Source organism: Pogoniulus pusillus, chromosome 17, assembly GCF_015220805.1.
Source record: "Pogoniulus pusillus isolate bPogPus1 chromosome 17, bPogPus1.pri, whole genome shotgun sequence".
Lineage (NCBI taxonomy): Eukaryota > Metazoa > Chordata > Aves > Piciformes > Lybiidae > Pogoniulus > Pogoniulus pusillus.
The window spans coordinates 10341427-10366760 of record NC_087280.1 but is presented as its reverse complement, the minus strand read 5'-3'; the positions used below and the strand labels follow the sequence as shown (position 1 = coordinate 10366760).

General features: G+C 43.3%; 1 protein-coding gene and 1 long non-coding RNA gene across 2 annotated transcripts in view; both read right to left on the bottom strand.

The window, feature by feature from the left end:
- The window catches only part of ATOSA (atos homolog A), a 48227-nt gene extending 29498 nt beyond the window's left edge, over positions 1-18729 (bottom strand). Inside the window, exon 1 of the mRNA XM_064157597.1 lies at positions 18338-18729. Coding sequence (XP_064013667.1) covers positions 18338-18353 — 16 coding nt within the window. The 5' untranslated portion in view covers positions 18354-18729. The remainder of the gene's footprint in view (positions 1-18337) is intronic.
- LOC135182951 (uncharacterized) lies at positions 4200-6703 on the bottom strand. Its single transcript, XR_010305362.1, has 2 exons — positions 6291-6703; positions 4200-4353 (listed from the first exon to the last, which is right to left on the bottom strand). It is a non-coding gene; the product is annotated as an uncharacterized LOC135182951 (long non-coding RNA).
- Positions 18730-25334: the final 6605 nt, after the last annotated feature.

Genomic DNA, 25334 nt, shown 5'->3' with positions numbered 1-25334 from the left:
AAAAGTTTCTACCTGCTATGCACCAGCTACCAGCATAGCTCAGACAGCATTAAGGAGCCACCCATTTGCCAGGTTTATTTAATACATTTAATAAATCACTATGAATGCTCCAATTGAGCATCAGAGAAACAAAAAGGCCCACAAACATTAGAGTATCCAGGCTCCTGAGAGATGCACTTGCTTTGTCTACCCTTTCATTTACCAAAGTTTATGCAGAGATTTTCTGTTGTAAATCAGCAAGGTAAGCAAATTTCATTACTACCAAGCGACGACACCACTTTTTTTTTTTGGAAGCAGAGGATCTTTTTTGAACATGCAAAAGTAGTAAGTGTAGGAGAATGCAGTCAAAAAAATATCTTAGTTTTACACATGACCACACTGGCTAGTACTGTAAACAACTGGCTTTTGCAATCACTTATCTTCAAGAACTAATAAAAAACATATCTGTGAGAGTTTTAGCACAGAACATTTTATTCTTACCATCTGAATTAGTGGCTGATGTTGAGTGGAGCAGAATCTGGTACAGGAATCCAGATGATGAGCAATCTGCCCTCTTAATCCCCAGAAAAACATGCAAGCTGGGTTGACTACACCCTAATTGGTGGGTCGGATTCCTAGGAAATACCATTTAGAGAGCAGCTTTCAGCAAAAGTTGGTTTTACTCTTGACTATGGAAAAACACTGCCTGAAATCCTAAGACTTTCCTCAAAAGTAGATTCCTCATAGTCCAAGCAGTGACAAAACTGAAAACACACTCTGCCAGTGGGGGATCTCTGGGTCAGGCACAGCCCACATGAGAAGCACTCAGCTTTGGCTAGCAGATGGCAATGCCTTATCTGCCTGCTCAGGGAAGTGCCAGCTGTGCTGAAAGATTTCTCACGGAATTTATCACTGAAAATGGGTGTTAGACAGATACAGAAAAGATTATGCCTCACTAACATCCAGCCTTGGAAAAGAGTACATCTGGTCAGTGTTTAACAGGAAACCATATTTTCCTGTTGTCTTTTTTGACTCTCAATGTCATCATTCATCACAAGCAAATGGCTTTATTTTGTTGTTTTTCAAGCTGTACCATTCACTATCGAAGTAAACTTCCAATTAGCCTCTGACTACTTTACTCACTTGAACTCCCTTCCCAGTGTTGTCCTACAATCGGGAAGCACACACTTGATGCAAATTGACTCTGCTTTCTAGCTCCTCTGTTAGGATGATAGAGGCTTGTTGGCCTGTAGCTGGGTGCACAGTTTATCTGCCTCATCAGTATCATCCCTGTTTCCTCACAGACCTCGGTTGGAAGTCACTGATCTTGTGTTTGATACTTGCAAAAGGTCTGAGGTGAGGAGGGTCTTTTGTTCTGTACTTGTATAATAACCAGCAAAATACAGTATCTGAATGTGCTTCTTCATTTACATCACAAATAATTTCGAGGTAGCTCCAAGAACTTGCTCTCCTTCTCTTTAAAAGTAATATTATGACTGAGTTACAAGGAGATCAAGGAGAATTCCTTGATCTATCTAAACAATTACACACATTAATATGATACACTCTGGAAATGCAGCTTGAGAATATAGTGGCTTTCTACACATCACATGGACTGACTTGATTCTGTAGAAAGCCACTGTTGTAGTGCAAAACCACAGACACAAATTACCACACAGAAACAGCAGGAGGTGAACAAACTGTTCTCAACAGCACTTGTAAAACAGAACTACAACAGGTTGTTTATGCTTTGTGAGAAGTGACCTGTGGTCTTGTGCATGGCCTTCCCAGGGGAACAGATCAAAACCTGTCTCAGAAGCACTTCCCTCCAGCAGTTTCAGTGCCATGAACTTTAGTCTATACCAATATTTCTTCATGTGTCCTATGCTGAAAAGAGATCTTAAACGTTCTATTTTTAATCCAGTTATAGTAAATAAGGGAACTGTAAAAATATCCTATAAAAATGACAGCACTTGGGGTCCTTCTGCGTCCTGCCCCCAGCAGCTAAAGGCATCTTAGCAAAAGAGAATGGACAAAGTAGGGCTGTATTTCTCCGCAATATTGCTCCAGTATTCAACAACTGAAGCAAATGAGCAAGAAATCTCACTTTGTCCAGGGGCAAACAGCTACAACCCCCTCCATCGCCCCACCACAGACCTCCACTGTCCTACAGTGACACTCCCCTATCCCCACCAGGGATGAGGAATGCCTGACTGCAAGTGTAAGACAAAAGGCCATACCCACCCGGTGAGCTACAGGTTCTTCTTTGCTTGTCTCTACCATGCCCAGGACAAATACAGAGACCTTCCTACCGTCTCCCCTTCCTGCTTCAATGCTATTTGAGTTGCACTAGGGAATTAAAACGAAAAGGATTCAGACAGATATCCTCAGATTACAAACCTCCCTAAAGTAATGCTTTAGCTGCCAAGAATTTTGGCGTTTGCAGTACTTCAGATATTTTTCAGAAATGTCTTATAGGAACTAAAATACACAAGACCTTTAGGAATTCAGGTCCACATTCTATTAGTTTACGTTTTCTCTTCCTCCAGCTGGTCTGCTCTGCCTTTCAAAACTTATTTTAAAGCTGTAAAATCAACAAGTTATCTTCAGTTTCATAAACTTTGCTAAAACTGGAGAGAAAAAGAAGTGTTAGCTGCCATGGCAGCAGTGAAGAGTTGCTGGGTCAGGATGTAGAGAACTTCTCTTGTTCTGTCTGACCATTTGCATCAGAAGTTCAGCCATCTGTTATTAACTATTTAACAACAGTCTTACTTGTTAGCACTGGTGCTTGCCATTTAAGTTTGCAGAATCTACCTCCCCATCTTCAGCTGTTTTGTGAATCTCTTAATTAACATGGAAATTCATCTGAGGGCTCAGGTTATCTTTCAGGTATGACAACCATCATCATCCAAATTTGGTCAATATTCTTTCTCACCAAGGAAAAAGCATACAGACACCTACCTCTGAAAGCAGCAGTTTGTTAGAGACATCACTTTGAAAATTTCATTGGACAGCAGATGACATGACTAAACTCTCTACTAGAGTAGAGACCTAGTTATCACCTTTCCAAGCTTAGAATTTGAGTTAAAAATCTTTTACCTTGACTTCACTATCTTCATTCAAATATGAATGACTTAAAGCAAGATACTGACTATGAAGCTATTCCTAGAGAAGCAGGCCAGTCTTGTTTCTCCTCACTCATCATGCTCTCAGAAGAAAGTGGGAGGCTGTATAATGACAAAAGGGTAACAACACAACTGTTTCTCTTACTGTTCTACAAACTACTTCACAGGCACAACAACAACAAAAGTCAGTACTACTAGGAGCAAAAAAAAGAGGCCTTCAGCAGGAAGACCTTGTTTCAGTCATTTAACACCTTAAACATTGCTTCAGGTATATGCTGAGAGCACTTTGTTCACAGGTGCAGCTAATAAATCTCAGATTCTCCAAACTTCACATTTTTCTTCCACTTCATAAGATTATTTATGCAGGAATATGGAAACAGAGTTGCACAGCAGTGGAAGAATAATTTGTGCATCTAAATAACAAGACTGTTTTCTGGGCTAGTCAGATGACAAGCAGACCAGCAGCCTATTCCATGCACCAGCAATCTCAGCATGGCAAGATCTGATGCAGACGCAGCACCAGGGTGATGCAATGATGCCTTCTCAGATTCTACAAAGATGAGAGATTTGGTAGATACAGCCACATAAGCATAGGATGGATCCAATATACTGCACGATACTGTGTCAAACCAGGAACCCTGGGAGTTTTAATATTTCTGGTCTCAATGAGAACAATGCAATTAAACAACTTAGAAGTGTCTGGAAAGTTTTTTTCCTTCAACATGTTCAAGGAAAGTCTCCATTATAGCTACTCAACTCCACAAGTGAAGGCTTGGTGAGTTATATCCAGGGCAGCTTTCTGACTACAAAACCAACTCAACTCCAGAGATATCCTTCAGCTCCATGAAGATATGCAAACACTGATGGCATATCTAAGCCCAAGATAAATACAGTCACACTAGGGAAGAAATGGTAAGCGCTTTTTCTACCAACATGTGTGGCACCTACTAATGCTAATGAGCTGCATCCTTGATTGCCTCAGAATCTCTGAAAAAAAAACAAAACAAGAAAATGAGAAATAAACCAAATTAAGCAAACACACTGTTAAGAAAGCTTTTAAGGAATACTCACAAGGAGGAGAGATAGAAACAGTCATGAATTCAAGAATTTTATTTTAATAGGCAACATTGAACATTAGATATATAGTATGCAGGTTAAGCAGGAGCTGGTAACTCATAACTTTATTACAACATCATGTCAGTTAGAAATCACACCTACAAGATGAAAACTTCTGCATCTATCAGGGTACCTTAAAAAGAACAAAGGAAAACAAAGCATAGGACTTGTTAGTGTCCTCAGGTGAGGAATGTAGATTAAGAATCCCATCATTTATCTAAAATAAAGACAGACAAGACAAAACAAAGGCCCAAAGCAAACTATTTCCATGATATCTGACCTCTTCTACTGCAGTTTATTTCTGTACTCATCTTCTCTTTGAGCTTTCCTACGTCAGCTCCCTAAACTTTGATGTTACAACCTCTTCATTGTCATCTAAGTAGTGGTTAATTAATCTTGTGGAACTTTGTCAGAACATGTTTGACCACCCAAAATTCTCCTCCTAGCTAGTGAGACTACCTCCAGCTTCAGTAAGTTTGTTTCAGTATCTGCAGTCCAGATTACTTAGAAGGTGGGGAGGAGAGAAAGGAGTAAGGCTAGCAGACCAAAAGCAGAGGCTGTATTTCTTCATCTCAAGTGCAAATGTCTCTGAAAGAACAAATGAAATTGATGGTGGTAGAGCAGCTTCTCAGGTCATTTTTCCAATACTATTAACCTTCACCTACAAGACCTGCTCTTAAGTGGTTAAACAGTAACCTGAAAAAGTAAAAAAGTTACAAAAGAGACAATATATTCTTATTTTCAGTATAGAAAATTTCTGGGAGAATGGCCAGAACCATTAAATTGTTTTTAAACTTTATTTGGGAGGATAAATAAGGACATTACAACTCTCAAGCTGTGTAAAAGACTGCTCATTTTACAATGGATGCCAGAGCCTACTATGGAATTTTGAATGAATAAAACAAAAGAAAATTTTGATAGTTCCAGAATTGAACTGTTTCACACAGTGCAATTCAGCTATTTACAAGTTTCCATGCTCTAAGTCGTGTTATTAAGCTTTAATAGTCTTCTGGTACTCAAAATAATGAAATGTCACACAGTGTCAAAATGTAAAGGCTTAAAAGAACTTCAAGAATGTAGTTTGCCTCCCTCTCAGTCAACATGTGGCAACTTTCTCCATAGCAAAATGGGAGACAGGATCACATTTAGAAATTAATATATGCAAATATGAAATTTCGTTTTGTCCTCAAAAATTCCTTACTACTTTGTAAAGCAATGTCTCTGTGAGTCAAAGCCAATATTCCCACACAAGCCGCAAGTGTACACTAGTGGAATTGTTCCTCCTCCTGTATCAGGAGGTGAACATCTCATGTCAGTAGGCTCACTTCAGCTAGAGCTCCAGTACCTTCCAGAGCAATAACAACAAGCTCTAGACTCAGGATGAAAATATATGTAAGCACTGGGTCAGGACAACATTTGCATCTTTAGAGAACAGGTTTGAATAAAAAGGGACAGATAATCCTCAATCCAACATTGAGTTCAGTATGCCATTTAATTAGCTTTATATATAGTCCATATTTGAGCAACCAGTAAACTGCTAATTAAAAATATATATATTCAGTTGCCCCCAAAGCTTATATATTTACTTCAACTTGTTTGCCCTGAGACCAACAAGTAGTAGCAAAGGGCTTTCATGCATTGTTCCTAGCAGAAAGCAAAACACTGTAAGTTTCCTCCTGTTGGAGAGGGAAAACAAAAAAGGAGAGAAACTTGACCTACATAAACAAGGCACAGAAGAAACTCCGTTAAGCCTCAGGGTGTTTTGGGGAAGGGGGGAGAGGCTTTTCTTCTCCTTAACAATGAAGAATCAAGCAGTTACATATGGCTACACTAACTAAAACTGTTATCAGACTTGACATTTAAATAGATGCCTCAATTTTAAGACTTAAAAATACTCCCCCGTACTGCTCCAGACCACTTAATGCCCTTGCCCTAACTACGTAATGAATTACAAAGTTAACTTCGAGGGCGGGGGGGAACCAACATCACCAAGCCCCCCCGCCCCCCCCCCAAGAAAAAGAACAACCAAGCCCAAATGACCCAAAACAACCACACACACAAAACTCCAACCTCTCCTAGGCTGAGTACAGGGAGCGAAAGGAAGAACGTATGGTGCAACTGTTTGTTTTCTGAAGGAGCTATTCACAGACTAAGCACAACAGAGGTCTTCAGCGCTACCGGACAGGCAAACTTCGGGGCGGAGGGAGTTAAAAATCACCTCTCACATGAAAGCACTACCGAATAAAAAAAGGAAAGGCAGATGACTCGGTCACTCCCTTTCACACCGTCCGAGCTTGTTTCAGCCCCGGGCAGACTGCCGGGCCCGGCGCTACCTTCGAGTCCCCCCAGTGCCGCCCCTCGCCCGGATCGCCCGTTTACATTCAATCACACCCTCGGCCGCATCAGCGGGTGACACCTCAGGGTCGGGAGCGGGGGTGCCGCCGCCTCAGGCCGCTCCGCAGCCAGCCCATCTCGGGGGAGGGCGCCCGGGTCCCCGCCGGTACACACCTTCTCGGCGCGGCCCCGTGCTCCCGCAGCCAGCCCCGCCGGCGCGCCGGCGCGGGTGGGTGCCCGCGGCACCGTCCACAAAGGAGGCAGAGTAGGGGTGCGCATAGCAACAGGCCCGGGCGCCGATTGGCCCTGCCGGGCGAGCGCCGGCCTCCTCGGCGACTCGGCTCCGCCCGCCGCCGCCGCTCCGGGACCCGGCCGCAGGAACCCCCCCGGAGGCACAGGCTGGTCGGGCCGGGCACGCAGTGCTCCTCTGTCCGGGGCGCTCCCGCAGACGCCCACCCCCGCGGGCCCACGGGGCAAGAGCGGACAGGAGCCGCTGGCACCCGAACACCGACACTTCGCCCCAGTTCCTTCTCAGGGGTGATTTTAAAGCAACCCCGAGTCCCGACTCTGCCCCAGCAGCAGCAGGGCTCGGCCCAGGGGCACACGGGCATCCTGCCACCTGCACCAGCAAGCAGCCTGCCACCTGCACCAGCGAACAGCTCAAGCTCCGAACAGATTCCCAGCAGCCGTACGCTGGCACGACATGGTTAATGTTCATACAGAGCAGCAGCCTTGAAAAGCCAGCCCCGAGCAGCAGTGCATGTGAGGTGATGAGTATTTACATGGGGAGTGGAAAGCCGCCCGCTCGTCCCCAGGCCAGCCGGCACCGGCCAGCACTTCTCCCGCAGCACTTTTTCCACTGCTGGGCTCGGAGCTGCCGGAAGCGGCTCAGCTGCTTCACACCCCTAACCCTGAAAGCAGAGAGGGCAGCCCGGCACTGGCTCTTTACCTTTCTGTCTTAAACTCCTCCATTCTTTAGGGAGCACTTTTGAGGACTGGTTTATGAAGTTAAAGTAGTCTCAAAACTGCATGTATTATTCTAGCTACAGTGTAAACAGGTTGTCCACATTAAGCTGTTTCACCCAATTCTTACCTATTTTCATGAATTCAAGCCAGATGATGAGCATCATATTAATATGATCAGCCACTCCCCAAAAAAATCTCAGCCTATCCATGTCATAAAACAAGGCTGAAATTCTTGTTCTGTAATTAAATGCCATGAAACCATACGAAGTCCAGATAAAGCTAGATGTCACAACTATAGTCGCAACCCAGTAGCACTCACTAACCCATTCGAGATCATGGAAAACATACTTCCTTCACAGAACAAGGACTTTTCCCCACTCACATTTTAGAGAGCTGTGGCTGTGAGAAAACAGCCTTCACACACTTTTCATTTGATCAAGGAAAGTTGGATACCCTTTAGTGGTTGACCCATCTACAGTTAGTGCTTTACAGAAAGTCATATGCAAAACATGCCATTTCGTTAGTCACTGACATTCACTCTTCCTATATATTTTATCTCAAGTTTGCTTTCCAACTATTTCTTCCATGCAACATTTACTTCTTATAAAAACACAGTAGTTTACATAGTTGTCTGAAAAATCAATTTCAAAGTCTTCTTAAGCAACCACCTAGCCTTTGAAAAAATGACTCAGATTATTTTCTGTGCTATAGCTATTCACTACCTATATGGGAGGGTTGGAAGAGTAAGCTTTAACTTGCTTGTAAGCACAATATGTTTCAAAGTTATGCTAACAAGAGGCAGCAGCAACAAGCCCTGTCAATTCCCACAGGTGCTGGCAGAGACAGTATCAGGAACCACCATTTGTTTTTACAGTACAACTAACCTACCCACTATATGCTCCTGAACTCTCTCTCCATACTGAGATACAGGAGTGTAACCACAAAGATCCTTGTAAAAATGGGACTGCTTAAGCTTACAGTCCTAAGCCAGCTGAGGACTGAGCTCAGTGCTTGTTTGTGGAAGAACACCCCAGAAATGACTGGCTTAATAAAATGCTGAATTTAGAAACTGCAATATTAGGAAATCTACCCAAAAAATCCACCTTGAGGTATGATACTCATTTATCAGTTTATTCTCACACTGTTCCACAAATGGTGGACAACAATTTCACCATTAGAGAAAGCAGTATGCTCTTGTAGCCAAGGAGGCCAACAGTATCCTGGAAGATACTAAGCAATTAAGAATGAAGAGGAGTGTGGCCAGTAGGCTGATGGAGGTTCTTTTCCTCCTCCTCTCTGCTGTCCTAGTAAGGGTCATATTTGGAGGTCAAGTTTGGGGCACCTCGGTTCAAGAGGGGCAGGGAACTACTAAAGAAAGTCCCATGGAGGACTACAAAGATGACCAAGAGACTGAAGTATCAAAGAAAAAGTTGAGACCTAAGGCTGTTTAGCCTGGAGAAGACTGAAAGGGGATCTTCTCAAGGCTTATTAATATTTAAAGGATGGGAGTCAAGAGGAATAGGGTCAGCCTCTTTTCAATGGTGCCCAGTGATAGGACAAGGGGCACCAGATACAAACTGGAAGACAGCAAGTCCAACTTCAATATCAGGAAAAAAATTCTTTACTGTGTGGGTGCCATAGCACTATAATGGGCTGCCTGCAGAGGTTGTGGTCTCCTTCTCTGGAGACTTTCAAAACCTGCCTGGACACGTACCTGTGTGACCTGTCCTAGGTGATCCTGTTTTGGATCCCTTCCAACTCTTACCACTCTGTGAGATTCCAGCAGGGACACAAGATACCTATGATATCAGGCCATCGCTGGCATGACTGAACATAAGAGAATACAGTAGCACAGGACTTTTATCCTAACCTGCATATTCCATCACTATGAAGTAGCTGCACTTCAAGTACTACTGATACCCTTGTAGTTTTAACACTCTGCAAAATTATGAGTAATAAGCAAGAGGGACTGTATTTCAACCCAACTCCTACCACAAACAGGATAATATTTCTTAAGATAAAAATAAATGAAGCATAGACTTTAGGAATAAGTAATCTTACACAATTCACAAAGCAGGAAATCACAGCCAATTGTGGTTTATCTCAGTATGAAGTCAGCTGCGCATCAATTCAGATGCATGTGCCAGTAGACATAATTGGCACTATCCCTACATTGCAAAATAATGCCCAACTTCAGCCTCTGGAGGGCTGTGCCAAAGCACAGGATGTCTATCTAGCAATGAGCTGGTTTAGAAAAACACTAGTTCAGATTCCAGCCCTGCCTTGTGCACATGACCCCTGAGGAGCTAAGCATAAGTGACTTCATGGCAAGTTATGTTTACACAGCCAAGTTGCAGAAACAGTCTGAAAACTAAGCACACTCCCACCCATGCATCCCTTGCTTGAAGCAATCATTTTGGATCTAGTTATTCATTTCCAGAACACAAAACACTCATGTGGACAACCCTATTCCCCCTCTTCCCCCAACAGATGCTCAATTCCTCAGAACAAAGCTGATGCTTGCAATTAATGTTAATGAACTGATAAGATACACCATTCACATTCTTGATAATTAATTTATGTTTAGTTTTCCTTTTTTCTGGTGTTTAAACTCAAACTTCTTAAGTGAGAATGACTACAGGCTACAGCATACTTAAAAAAATTGAAAGCATCAGATGCTAACCATTCCACTATGATTTTAAAACACGCACACAAAAAAAAAATCAGTGCATACAATAAAGCTGCTCAAAATTTCATGCCAGAAGCTTAACTAAGGATGAATGCGGCCAGCTTACAAAAACACATCATAGAACATTATGAACAGCCATTACTATAGTCACAACATGAAGATGGGATGAAAGAACATACAATACAAATCAAGCATCATCACTTAACCTTTCTCTCTAGTGGATCCAAAATAGTTGCTCACAGAAACTCATTAATTCAGCAAGACTATCAGTAAGACACATATGAAGGCAGTATAATAGTAGCCAGATATGCCAATTTTAGTGAAGTCAAGATGAGGCAGATGTGTATCCTAGCAGTTTTAAATTGATCTCATGACCTTTACCTTCACATTTTTCTAGTGACATTTACTTGTAACTTTACAAAAACCGAACTGAATAAAAAAGCATTAACCCACATATCAAAAATTCACTCTGCTAACACAGAAGTAACACTGTCACCAAGTAGTTTTCACAGATATTATACTTATCCACTCTGTCTGCAGACCTGGAGGGGCAGAGAAAGTCTTCTACCAAACTTGCAGACCTGCTTGAAAATGCGAGTTGCAGCCATGGTTTGTTTCACTTCCATTGTTGGGCTACTGCCCTGGCAGGCAACCAAGAAGAACAATACCTGGCATGGAAAAAGGGCTTCCCATCACCCTGAAAAAAGAGCCTGTTGACCACAGCTCTTCCTCCACCTCTCCTCCTTCCCCTGACCCTCAGAAGAAACCACCATCTGCCTACAACCTTCTATCATGATACTGACTGTACTGAGGATAGGGGCTAATGCCATCCTCAACACTGCTGATGTTCTATCTCTGCCATTCCATTTCCAATGATGCCCAATGAGATGATACTGGCACAGCACCTTGAGAAAGAAACTAAACATACTACAGATAAGTGTGAAATATGCCCCAGAAATCTTGAAGGCTCATCAGTGGACAAAAGGAATCCCTGAATGTGCAGCACCATTAAGAAATAAAACTAGCAGTCACCTACTTGTAGTCTCACTAATGAAGTTCACAAAAGACTTCTTTACCAACCTGGTTCCCAGGGATCTTAACAGAACACAAAATCACTAACTTCACAGGATACACAACATAAAACAGATGACATGGCTCATGTGAAACCAGAGAATCCTTGTTTCAGATACATTATCTTTTTTATTATACCTCACATGAAAATCCAACTTGTTTTTACCCAGGGAACAAAAAAGTCATACTTGGCAATAGGTTTGGGAAATGAATTGATCACAGTTAAGAGAGAAGCATTAAGTTACTGGTTACTGGGTGCTACATACCTCAACAGAGAGCGATTGGATGCCTTCCCAACAAAGAAAAAGTCATCAAATCAAAACCAGTGTGCACAGTGGGAGCTGCTCATAAAGAAACAAAGTGGTCCAGAAGACTTCTCAGTAAGACTATTTTGTCTACCTTTACTCATAATAAAGGCTCTTACATTCAGGACAGACATGAAAGTGTCATTAATATTCCACATACGTAGAATGTTTCCTTCTCCATGTGTTCATCTGCCTCCAATGATCAGCACACAGCTCTCCTCTCAATATTATCCCCAAGAATCTCCTCATACTATCCTATTACATTGATATATTTTCAGTCAACATAAAATAACAATACTATTCAAGACAGCAATTTTAAATAGTTTTGGTCCCAAAGCTAACATTGAAAGGTAAATGTGACAATCACCACCCAAAAGAACTAGTCAGGTCCATTTAACACAAAGGAAAATTAATATTGACCAGTTTGATTCGATTTGCTCAGAATAATACTGAATTACTAAGGACAGATGGAAAACCTTCACGACCGTCTTACAACTCAATTACACAGTTCACAAGTTGACTTTATAAAAAGAGATGACTTCCAGTCCCGATAGAGCTATGCATGCAAATCAAAAATACCTGCATGTGGTGGTTTTGCCTGGGTGCTTACAGCTACAGTCATCCCAGCCCGCATGGGACCAGCAGAAGAAGGAACACATGATGACTGAGGTCTTCCAAAGTCCAACTACCTACCCAAGTCCAAGAGGCACTCTTCTGTATTTGCTTTCATTTAGCTTTATAGACATCCTTAATTGCCTACTTATACACGAAGTTTTTGTACTCAGCAGTACAAAGGTAACCATGCAATTGGACATGCACTTCTAAAACAATCTAAAGTTAAAAACTAGCTTTGGCCTAAACGTGAAATACAAATGACCTGCAAAGACTGAACAATTTATTACCACCTTGAAAGACAATGATGTGAGACACCTTCCAAAAACTCTATTAAAAGATCAGTTTACCAAGTATCATATCAGAATGGTAAAAGGGTTATTATACCTATCATTACTACAAACCACAAGACCTTATTTACTAAAAAGAACAGCTAGTACCTGCCAGACTGTTGTCTTAAACTTGTTGCCCATAGGACAAAAGGCTGTGGCTATTTCACCACCATTTAACAGCTGCTATTAGTAGATGTTTGTCAAAATAACAAAGAAACATTTTGCAAACAGTGAAACAGACAGAGCAAGTTCTTTTAACAAATGTCATGTAGCTGGTTTGTTCCTGTCAGTTACTCTGTTTTCACAGAAGAGTTCTAATTTTAATAAGCACAATTTCATTTGGCACCAAGCTCGTATCTCTCATGAGATCTGTATTTATAAACGATAGCTTATTTTTAAAAACATTTAGAAGCTGGCAGAGCTCAGATCCAATAATAGTTTCAACACTGACCTTAACAACAAAGTCTAATCTAATATGCTTCAGCTCAGGGATCAGACCTGGCATGCCAAAGTTTCTCACTTCAGTGAGCAAAGAATATTGTCAGAAGGGTCAATTGTATAGCCCAAGCCTGTGGGCTTGGCACATCCACGAGCCCCAGAATATCCACACCTAAATACTGCTCTCAGAGCATCTGTTTTAGCAACAAGACACCTTCTGAAGGCAACTAGTGGGGACAACAGAAACCAAACAAAAAGAAAATGGTTAAGGAGAAAATGGTTTTGCACTGTGAGAAACCAGCACAGAGTGGAGAGCTCTCATGGGTGAACCCTGATAATAGCACTCTTCCAACCCACTTTTACATAAGCAGACATTTCAGCCCAACTTCATGCTTTTCACAAACATGTAACATTGCTTTTTATTTTTTTGAGGAAGTACCTAGAAGCTAAGAATTCTTCTAAGGTGTTGTTTGGGTCTTGGGTTTTGGGTTTTTTTTGGTAGTAGAATTTAATAAAAGATCAAGGGCAGGGCTAGACTCCATCTTCAATTAAAAAAAAAAAAAGCTTACATTCCTGTTCACTCATCCTCATACACTGCATCTATATATTATGTGTTATCAGGACAAATCTGCTCTCCCCAAAGATTAGAGCTAGATAGCTTCATGCCTTTTGAATGGAATCTGAGTGTTAGATCCTGGCGATCTGTCAGTTTGGTTGTTTTAATCCTCAACACTTGCAGGTTTTCTTTCCTGCAAAGAACAAGCTGGTTTCATTTTGCAGTAATCCACACAGGAGCAGCAGGACCCCACGCACGCCCTTCCCTGCCTCACCACACACACCTTGGCACACGTGCCCCGGAGCAGGGAGCCTGCTCGCCAGCGCGGCTGCCTCCCGGGCCAGGGCGCAGCGTCACCTCCAGCTCATCACCACCCAGGCAGCGCTTACCTGTGGCAACCAAGCCCCAAGCATTGCCCAAACGTTTTTGGAGTGACAGCTTCACTAAGCAGGAAGCAACTCATTTCCAGTTTATGACTTTGTTTACTGGCTACATCGTTCCACCATGGAAAAGTTTAAGTGCTTTGTGACATTTCACTGAGAAGATACTGTAAAATTAAGCGTGTATCACAGTGCAACACGGGACACAAACACCACTCATCCTTTTTCAAAAGAGGTTTTCACTTCCTGATCTACATGCTCTGGAGCATATCATCTTTGCTCCAAAAGGAGTCCACAAAATCTTTCCTGGAGTTAAGAGAACATAAAATTTAGCCTTGTTTTTAAAAACAAAGACCTTACTCAGAGCTCCTAAATTTAGAAAAAGTAGTTTCACAACTAAACACACTGCTTCAGCCTACTTCCCTCAATCTCATGGCTCCTCATCCTTACTTCTAACAACTTGAAGAAAAGCATTCCTTCAACATCTTCTTTAACCTCTGTCCCCACAGATACATCCAGAAATCCTCAAGCTATATTTCCAACACGAGGTAGTAAATAGACTTTTGTTGAACCCCAATAGTTATCTCTTTCCATACCAAACCACCCAATAAATTGGGAGAAAATCTCTTAACCCAGTTACTGCAGACCCAGAGGCATATATCCACGTTTGACTTGCAAAGAAGAAGAAAAGTAATGTTCCTGTCTTGTAGGCAGAAAGTCATTAAATTAGGATAACATCCAGGAGGAAACTAATGCTTCAGAAAGTAAGAGACGACCACCACTTTCTGCTTAATTTGTAAGCAAAGACAGAAGAGCTTCCACACAGAGGACACACAGCAGAGGAATCAACAAAGCAAGGTAATAAAAAAAAGAAAGAAAAGACTAGAATAAAGTGATAAAAGCCAGCCAGGATGCACTTAGAGACAAACAAGCCTGTCTTCCTCCTTTAACTGATCATTCATGCAGTGAGGGGGAGGGAGGAGGAAGCAGCAGTAACTCTGAGCTATTTACACTATAGTAAAACTTTTGATGTCTTGTAACATTCCCACAGTAAAATATGACTATACTGTAGATTCATCTAAACCACAAGATTTTTTCCAGTTGTGCACCAAGTGTACTCCAAGAGTACATAGTAACAAGCCTTCCGAGCTTGGCAGCAAGCTATCGCCCTGACATTATGCAATGTTTTCATTAACTCTGATGGTGAAACAGTGTTTATACGTTTATGAACAAAGCTGAACTGGAAGAGTTTGCAAGCACTTTGCTACGAAGCCTTGTTCTCTCTTCCAAACTCAATAAACTGGCGATCAGAAGTCATTAGAACGAAGTTCAATAGAAGCAAGAGCAAAGCTCTGTACTTCAGAAAGGAAGCAGCAGTCCAAACATGCAACATGAAGCAGCTGACTAAGCAGCTGTACTGCAGAAACTAAATCGTGTTGATATCACAGTCAAAAGCTAGGTAAGCTGATATGTTGTTACTGTATGCAAAAGAAAGAAAAAAAAGAGAGAGAAAAAGAAAAAACCAAAGCACACATAGGGGGAAAAAAAGGCAAAAAAATCCCAAACAGACAAATCCCACACACTAAGAACACTCCCCCCAAAAAACACCCCTCAAAATGTCACTCCAAAGCAATAAAGGGAGACCAATCACGCTTCTCTCTGGCACAGGTGAAGGCTCAGATGAAGGCCCGTGACCACCGTATTTGAGGATGCTTCAACACATCTCTTTAAGAATGGCAAGAAAGGTAAAGCCAAGAAGCAGCCACCCCTACCTTAGATGCTGCACTCTCTAGACCTGGCAAAGAGGTAGTTATGTGAATGTGCTCAGGGCAGCCACTGCCCTTCCACAATGACGCCCCACTGATGGGTAGTTCTTGACTGATTCATAGGTCCTGTGAATACCCTGTGCTTTTACATGGCAAAGGAATAAAGCCCATACTTTTACCTTTAAAGCCCTCTTCACTTGCTCCATGGACTTGCCATACAACACTCCACATTCCATTTTCTCCAAACTGCCTTCATAAATTCAATGTTTATATCTGCATTTCCCAAATTTTCTTTGTTATAAAGGTAAGTACTTGAGGGCCAAATTTCCTTTTTTTATTTCTGCTTATGCCTCTACAGAAATTTAAATGGCCTGTAACATCCCCACTGTTAAAAAAAGTGGTTGCACATTTGTATCGCCCCCTTCTCCTCCATCACCCATTTTTGCTGCTGATAACAATCTTGCTGGTATCATGAAAAAGGCTACACCATACATTCTCCCAACATGCTTAAAGATTTTATCATGTAGAGTTTGAATCCTAACTACGAGAAAGAACTTCATCTCTCAGCTCAAATTCTGATATATTTGTAAGAATGAAAGAAAAAATAAGCCTTTTTAAGTCTGTCTCCTGACATTTCACTCTATGTGTCCTGCAGTCTCCTCAGGATTTTGACAGTTTGCAGAAAAGTGAAGACTGCAGCAGGCTGAGTGGCCTGCTTCTCCCCTGTCCTTTGCTGTTAATTTGGGACAACTGGAAGCAGGTGACTGCACACTTGACTGCTTGTATTCTGTGCTGCAGCTGCTATGCAGAAAGCAGCATATGTAAACATTAACATGATTTGTGCCTCCTAAAAGTCTCTGTGAGCCACAAGAGGCATTTAGGCAGGACCTCTGCACCCCCTTTGTGCCTGGCATGGCTCTCTTACTTAGCACATCGTTAAGCTAGAAGTACCTACTAAAATGGCTCCACTGTTTGGCAAGGTCTGAGATTTATTTCAAGATTTTTGTTAATGATCTTAAAAGAATTTCAAAACATTACTTATGAAAGTTTTCACCTAGTTTGTGAAAGGACATTTTACCAAATGGACAGGAATCTCAATGTATTGTGGTCTTAAGGGGAACAAAAATCCTCAAAACACAACCATCTAAACTTGCTTTCTTTATAAAACTGTTTCCCTCTATGCCAGGTTGGTTAAAGGGCATCTGATCATTTACACAGCAACTAAAAATGTTTCCAGGTTCTAAGTTTTCCTGCCTAAAAAAATAAAAGAATAGACAAAGGTCATGTAGAAGTTTTGAATATTTTAAAGATGCAAATATTGGCTTGGGCTTTACCGGGATATTTTGAATTTTTTTCACTTGGACAATAAATATTTTTCAAACTACAAGGTCTGGTATTGAAATCTAAACAGATTCTAAAAATAACCTGTCTTGCTGCAATCGATCAAGTGAAGGTTTAAGCAACTGAGAAACAAGGAGGAAAGCAAAGGAAAAAAGGCCACTTCGAACCTCTAGTATTTAAACCTCATTAATTTATACATGTTTATGATCATTTCTGTCCTACCTGTGCTATAGTCACACCATATAATCCTTACAGCACATACATATAGGAAGTCCACCTAAGTGTGGTCATTTACGCAGTGTCACTATTAGAAAACATGTCATTAACAAGCCTAATTAGGATGTGTATGCAATACACGGATATCGAAGCTATATACAAGTGTTTTGAGAAACACCAACGTGATTATAACACAAAAGAATGTGTTTTTAAAACTGAAAGCAACCGGGTAAACGACAGAAATCAAAGCTTTAAGAGACTCAAATATCTAAGCAGGTTGTTGGGGTTTTTTTTTTCTTTTAATTAACACTCCTTATTCTACGACGAGCACTGGTTAAGATTTGTTTAAACAACAATCTCGCTTTAACTAACAAAAATCAATAACCGCTGTTCATGGCTCAAAATAGAGGCCATGACATATTTTCACCTCTAGGGGCATCAGCAGCTGTTGCCATACTGCAAGAGCTGAAGTGCTACGAACACAGACGTAGGCAGTCGACTTTATTTTTCTGTAAAACCAGATGTCAGTAATCCAGGTACGATGTAACCAAATGACAGTGAAGAAAAACAATATTGCCAAAGACTTGTTACGATGCATCTCCTTTATAACCGGAACAAAACCCCACTGTCAGATTACAAAACAACACGGATGGTTACGGTTATTTTCAGGATATTTTTCAGCCACATTGTGACATTTTGGTCCATGTGCTGGCATTGTTCGTCGATGCCTCTTTAGCCTTTGACCGCCTCTCGCCTTGGCACTGCAGCTCTGTGCTAATGAGTCGGCCGCATTTGACACACGAACTGCAGCATTCCGCCAGCAAAAGCAGCTTGCGACGGTGTTTGTCTCCCTCCCATGCAACTGAGACAATGGAAAGCTGAAGGGCAGGCAGGGCCTGGGCTGTTCACCACCTTCAGTGGGTACTTGACAGTGTCCCTCTCACCAGCATTTCCCCAGTTGAACCCGAGAAGCTATCTGGTAGATGGTCATTCACCCACCCCTCGAAATGACAGGGGAGAGGATAAGGGCACAGAGCGGTTAACACGGAAACGGAACACTGGGCTACTTCTAATCCTAGAAACAAAAGAAACATCTTGATAAACGGCTTACCTCGTTCCGGCTTCATTTTCTCAGGTTCCTCAGAGAGGTCTGCAAGGAGCAGAAATGCTCTGCCGCTCTCCCTGCGAAGACCGGCTGTCGCTGCCTCCAGCTAGCGATATTAACGATTTTTCCCGTGTAAAAAGAAGCAGCCGGGGGCCGGCCGCGCAGCCGGGGCTCGCCCGCCCCCGTCGCTCCAGCTGGGCCGGCCGACAGGCAGGCAGGCAAGCTGGTGGGGCCGGCCGGGGGACCTAAACGCCGGCGGCCTCTCCCCGTGCCCGGCCACGGTGTCCTTCCGTGACACGGCGCCGACGGGGGCTATTTATAACCTGCCAGGGAAAAGATCCCACAACAACAGACCTCGGCTCACCCCCTGCTCTGAGTCACCGCGGCCCCGGGCGATGGCAGCCCCGGCCGGAGTCCCCTCCCTCCCGCCTGCCCCAAGGAGGGCAGCGAGTGGCACCCCCGAACCCCGCCCCGCCAGGACCCCCAGACCGCGGCCCCTGCCTCGTCACCGGCCGGCGGCTGGCGGCGGGGGGCTGCCCGGCACCTTCATTCTCGACCCCGCCGCTGTCGCCCGGGCTGCGGGGCCGTACCCCTCCACGCTTCGCCTCGGTCAGACAGCCCGCCCCTCCCGCCGTCGCGGAGCACTGCTCTCCATGGCTCTGCCTCCTGCCCTTCCTCCTCCTCGCCGCTGACTAACTCCCCTCCTCTCCGTCAGGCACTCTCCGCCTCCCGCCGAGCGGGTCACACACATCACAGCCCAGCAGCGGGCTGGACAAAGTAAGGTAGGGCAGGGCAGAGTGGCTGGGCCGCGGGGGACAAGCCGCGGGAGATCCGCTGCACTCGGACACGGTAACAGCGGGGGACGCAGCAAACCGCCCTGCGGGGCTGCTGGACCCCGCTCGGCTCCGCGCCCGCCCCGCGCCCGCCTCACGTGCGCCGCAGCGGCCAATCCCCTGCCCGCACTTCCTGCCTGGCTGCCCGCCCGCCGAGCAAGTTGGTTGCCATGGCAGCAGAGCGCCGGCCCGGCTGGGCTTTGCAGTCGGCGGCTTGAGCCGCCCAACGGGGAGCCCGGCTGCCGGTATTTCAGCGGTACACCGCGCTGCGGACGACGTTGCCGTGGTTTATCGGTTTACCTACACCGCAGCCTCCCACTCCCAGTTTTTGACCCATTCAAAGTATTTAGCAGGCAGGTTCTCGCTCTGCAGCCCCTCACTCACCTGGCGGGGGCTGGCGCGGCACTTCAGCCCCTCTCCCGCGAAGGACCTTCCCCGCACTGCCGTTAGCCGCTCTCTGGCTCTCTGCACGGGCGCTATCGCCTTGCCTCCCCCTACTCCCAAAAGGACTTGTGCCCATGCCCGTTGGGGCAGATGTGTGTATATATAGGCGCCCGCTGAGCGGTGATTCAAAGCATCAACTGCGCCCCCCTCCCTCTCACACCGCCCGGCCAGACGAGCTGCAAAAGAGGTGAAGGAGGCCTTGTTTGTGGCCCTGGCCGCGGGGCAGGCCGCTGCCCTGGCGCTTTCTCCTCATGGACCCGCGCACTGCCCTGCCCGGCAGCGCTGTGCTTGACGCTCACTTTACACTGATAACTGTTAAGCGCGGAGATACAATAGCCTCAGCTGGACTGTAGTTACACAATCACCTTAACCGAGAAGAATTCAAAGTTTCCACGGAAGGGACGGGCTTGCCTCATCCCGCATTTCAAGGCCTCCGTGGCCACCCAGCAAAGCAAGCCAGGATTCTGGGCTGCCGACCACAAACCTCCCCGCAGGTGTTACCTCTTCAGCGCCCCAAGCCTGCTCTGCCTGCGTGCAGGTACACTGGTAGTGCCGGAGACACAAGCTATGATAAGGCATCCCTTTCATCAGGGGCCCAGGTCTGTGCAGGCTAGAGTCGCTGTAGCGGCCTCCTGACAGACACCTGGAGACTGTGCTAGGGCCAGGGAAAGCCCCACAGACAGCTCTGTTATGGTGAGCTGGACTAGGAAGACAGATGATACAGACAACTCTTGCTTTAATGCAGCCCTATAGTTGGCATATACACAGACTTCACTGCACCTTTGATCATTTTGCTGGCAGCTCTCTGTCACTGTGATTATTGTTTACAAATACTTCCATCTTACAGACTGAGTCCTGCGGAGGGGTACTCACCCCCTACCACGACGTGATTTATAATATATGCATGTCTCCTGCCCTTTCTATAGAGAAACAATGGGCATGGGTTAGTCCTCTTCCCATCCTGTGCCAGGATCCCTGCAGATGCGCACCCACTTAGGACCTGTGTAGCTGTCCTCTTCTCGCACCTAGACAAGCAGCTACTGAAGATGTGGCAAAGAATATACAACCCTAAAAGCACTAAATTCTCCATTGTTTGCCACATATAAACTGCACCCATTTCCCTCTTTCATTTATCAGTTGTACATCATTAGGCTGAGCGGGTGCGTCACAGTAAACTGTCCTGTAAACACCTCTCGTTTCAGTCATGCTCTGAAACACATTCGCAAGTAGGAGGGTATCTCATACGGTGCTTTGATATTACATTCATAAGTACATGAGTGTCACTTCTGTTGCTGTGTGACTGCTGTAGATGTGCTTGGTAATTACAGTTCTAGGAGCTCTCTGCCGGATGCAATATAATTGCAAATGTGGCAATCCAGGATTATAAAAGGAGGAATTTGACTGAGCAATAAATACTGTAGATGTATGTATATGTGAAGTTGAGCATGACTACACTGGACATGATTCAGCCACCTGTCAGATCCTCCTACCAATGACAGTCATCCTAATGAAAAGTCACATCCTTTAGGCTGCTAATTATTGCTGTAAGACATTGCAAATTAATTTGTAGCTTTTTCTAATATTGGTTTCACAGCCAAAATCTGTCTTTCTACTGTTTAACTACAACTGTAGCTGTTTAACTGTTATGCTTTATGTATTTTTTTAATACCTTTCAAAATACTTTTTCCCCCCCCAGACACAAATAGGCCGAACTTCCAAGAAAACTCTGCTAACACACCTTTTCCCTAGTGTTTTCTTAACTAATGAGCAAAACAGTAAATACACAGCTTCCCATTACTTCACAATTCTTAGGAGTTCAAGCCAATGGGTAATGTAGCTGACAGCCTGAAAACTACTTAGAAAACAAAGAAGGATTTTCTAAGGGACGTGTCTGGAGTAAGCCAGGTCTGATGCTCATCTTCCCCTTGAGCTAGACCATTTCTGGACTCAGACAGCAACATGTATGTCTAAGATACATACTTCAGGTTCTGTTTCATTTCAGACAAAGAAGGATGATCTCCCTTTTGAACACACAGCCATGTAACAGATCTTTAAAAAGCAGAACAGAAAATCTAGTATTAGAAACATCCAAATATACAATAATTCATATATGATATTAAAAGCAAGATAAGGATAAAAATTCAAAACAAACTGGTAGGCTTAGTTTGGCTAAACCAGCTAAAAATGTCCTTGAACTCATAACTTTCCTCTCAGTCACCAACTAAATGATTAATGCTTTATGAATACACAGAGAAAAGCATGGAATAAGGTGCTTCAACCATGGGATTCTGCTTACACATACTTGGAAATTTTTTGAGAACAATGACAGGACTGAAATGCATTTCTGACCTCAGGAGCTGAACATCAATGTCAAACATCTGAAAAGCACAGGGCTGCATTACACATCACACAAAAGCAGGATTACCTTAGAAACACTAACAGAACATTGCCAAGACTAGACCAACATGTACTTCTGGGAGCACAAGCAGGGATAAATCCAGGTTTCTTATCAGTCTGTGTCTCATGGTTGATTGACTTTGGTGTCTAGACAGGTAAGAGTTTAGGCTGCAGTATGCACACATACAAAGTGGCTCTTGCGCACAGTCTACGGTACTGAAAAGCATGAATTTGGGTGACAGACTCTCAGTGGAGACCTTAACAAGACCACTCAACCTCCGTTGCCTGAAACATCAGATCTTTCTTCTCTAGTGAACTTTGCCTGCCTGTGAAGCACAGCTGAAACAGGTCATCAGATTTTAGAAAAATCCCAGCTTGGGGCAGCATAGCACAGCGTTGTCACTTAAGCCTTGTCCAGATAATAATGACATTCAAAAGAAAACTAAATCAAGAAGAATCCACGGCTCTGTTTCCTTTCAGAGCTTCAACACTTTGTGCATTTGGCACAGTCCCTGCAACCTGGAGCAGGGTGTATTTTAGGTTCAGCTGTCAAAGAAGTGATGTCTGATGTAGCAGATCAAGATTCCTGCAATTCCTGGAGACAATTACTGTCTGTTAAGTGATGTGACACAACTGCTTTTGACATGGCTGCCACCTCTGTGGTACAAAGCCACCACATGTGGGAGAACATTATAGCCAAAGGATGAAGACAATTAGAAATAGGTCAGAAAATAGAGTATGCAATGAAACAAAATTGAAATATGCTAGAAAAGCCTATGAAAAATCAACTGTAATTTAACTGTCACCAGTAGTAACTGCTTTGGAAAGAGCATTAAAATAGAAACAAGTTATGTTCTACAGAGTACTATGTGATGAGAACTCTGTGTGCTGAGCACATGCTGATACAGTTATATGCAGGGATAAGGAATAAAAGATGTCCAGCATTAGCCCATAACAATATTTGGGCATTTATACAAAGCAGCCTGATTTTGAGAGGAAAACTCATCTCCCACTGACTTCAGCAAAATTTGTCAATTCAGAGCATTTTTAAAAGCCATTCTGCCCTGAGTTCCTAATTATGGAATTAGGCACCTAATTTTAGACACTTAAAAAAAAAATCTTTGGCCTACAGGCTCGATTCTTTTCCCATTACATCAGCTCTTCCCAGTATAAATGTATCAAGTAAGTCAGTGGAGTTAATTCTACAGAAAACCTGTCCTATCAGTGGAAAATCATCTAGGACAGAGTAGGAATAACAATATTTTAGTTTTGTTTCTTAGAAATACACAAATCTTGGTCCTGGTACTAAATATTTTTAAGAGAGTGAATAAACGTAATGAGTTTAAATCAACAAGTGCTCTTCTGCTAGACCCTGCTGCTTACTAACTTAGAGAAATGTGTCTTTTCAAATAGCTCCTACTATTGCTTAATTTTGTGACTAACTGGCACTTTCAAAGTAAACATATATAGCTATTACCATGCTCTTACTTAACTCTGTTATTTTCTCCTGAATTCCCTTTTTAAACTTAGCAAAATGGCTTTTTGTTTGTTTGTTTCCCTCTGTGTGCTCTCAAGTTCCTTCATTTTCCAAGTAGTACTTTCTTACTGGAAGCGTAGCTGAGAGGGTACTATGAGAACAAAACAGAGCAGTAATTGCACTCATCTCAAAAGAAAAGCTTATCCCGCTCCCCAAAAATCATTTCCTGAACTCCACAGTTTGCTACTAAACTGTGTTTACATACAGGAGATTTTTTAGTTGTAAGCAACCCAGTCCCTGTCCAGTGCTGCTCCTCAAGTTCTCTGATCACATGGGATACCCTGTGCCTTCTGCACTCTTCTGGCAACAGCAACAGGCACTTAGCACCTCTCAGGATGGAATTTCTCCTGTCTGTCTTCCAGAGACTAAGGTCTCAGTGTCAGGGCTTGCCAACAGAAATTAAGCTCTTCCTGTGTCACTTGTATAATTTCTTCTATGTTTAGCACAACTCCTAAAATTATATTTCATAAACCTCATGTGCTTCTTTAGTAACTGATCTCTAATGCATAATTAGATACCAGGTCTAAAAGAGAACAGTTCTGTCTCATCTGAAGTGGACTGATAATGGAAATGTAGAAGTATGAGGATAAAGGTACCAAAAGGTTCTTCTTTACAGAAAGACTGACCACCTGTTCTGTCTCAGCAGATACCTACTCAGTAAGATCACAACAGTTAAGACTCATTGCATCAGCACTTGACCCATCAGGCAGTACTGCACTGAAAATGCTACTTACAAATAGATCATTAATTTCTGAAAGAGAGGGAAATTGCTGTCATTTATATAGAAGATATTTTCTGTGGCTGTAATATTCATTCTAAGACTGGAATGTCTGGTGGTTCTTTTTACCAATATTTCTTCAAGGACATTGTGCAAGTTCACTGATGAATGCTAATATTATGTTATGTTTACCCAGGACTTGGGTAAACATCTATATTAGAATATAGTTTTCTATATTTAAATAGAAATATATTAGAATATAGATTCCTATATTTAAATTCAATTTTTTTTGTAGCAACAGCAGGCTCTGCACAGAAGCTGGAGATACATGTTTGCCAAGAGAAACAGCAAGACATTCTCAATAGTAGAAGGCTTTAAGAAGATAGGTTCATGAGAACTGTTCCAGTCTAGGTTGTCTCTCACCACTCTGCATTTCCAGCTTAATTTTGAGCAGGTATATCTAAGAGCTACATACCCCAGTAATTTGCTGATCTGGCTGGAATCCAAGTGCCCCATTTATATTATTCCTGTTAATTTCAGTGAGAAGTGAGGACATAACACTTGGAAGGTGGTGTTTAGAGTTTTATAATCCTGTTTTTCTATTGCTAATGGCTTGATCTATCTTGCAATAATTTCCAACGCAGTTCTGTACAAGTAATCACACCGAATTAATTGCTGGTGTAACTCCATCTGGTAGGTGGTCATGAAGTTCAACTTCTGATGCCTCTGCTAGCTCTGTTCACTTTCCCCTTCCTGCTGCAGCAGCTGGGTCATCGCTTAGCACAATACCAACGAGTTGGCAGCGCATCGCAGCCAGCTCCTCCCACCTTAGTCAGCTCTGCTCTAGAGCGGAACTCAAATTCACAGCCTTTGCCCTCGCATGTCTCCACGGCTACTGGCTGCTTGTGTGGAGCTTGTACTGCAATGACTTTTTTTGCCGAGTCTTTCCACCTGGCTGTCTGCAGGTTTGCCATCCCATTCACCCAGTGTGCATCCTTCCTCGCATTGGTACTCATTTCTGAGAAGGGTCCAACAGATACAGGTGAAGCAGAGCCAGCAGCCCCTCAAAGGGCC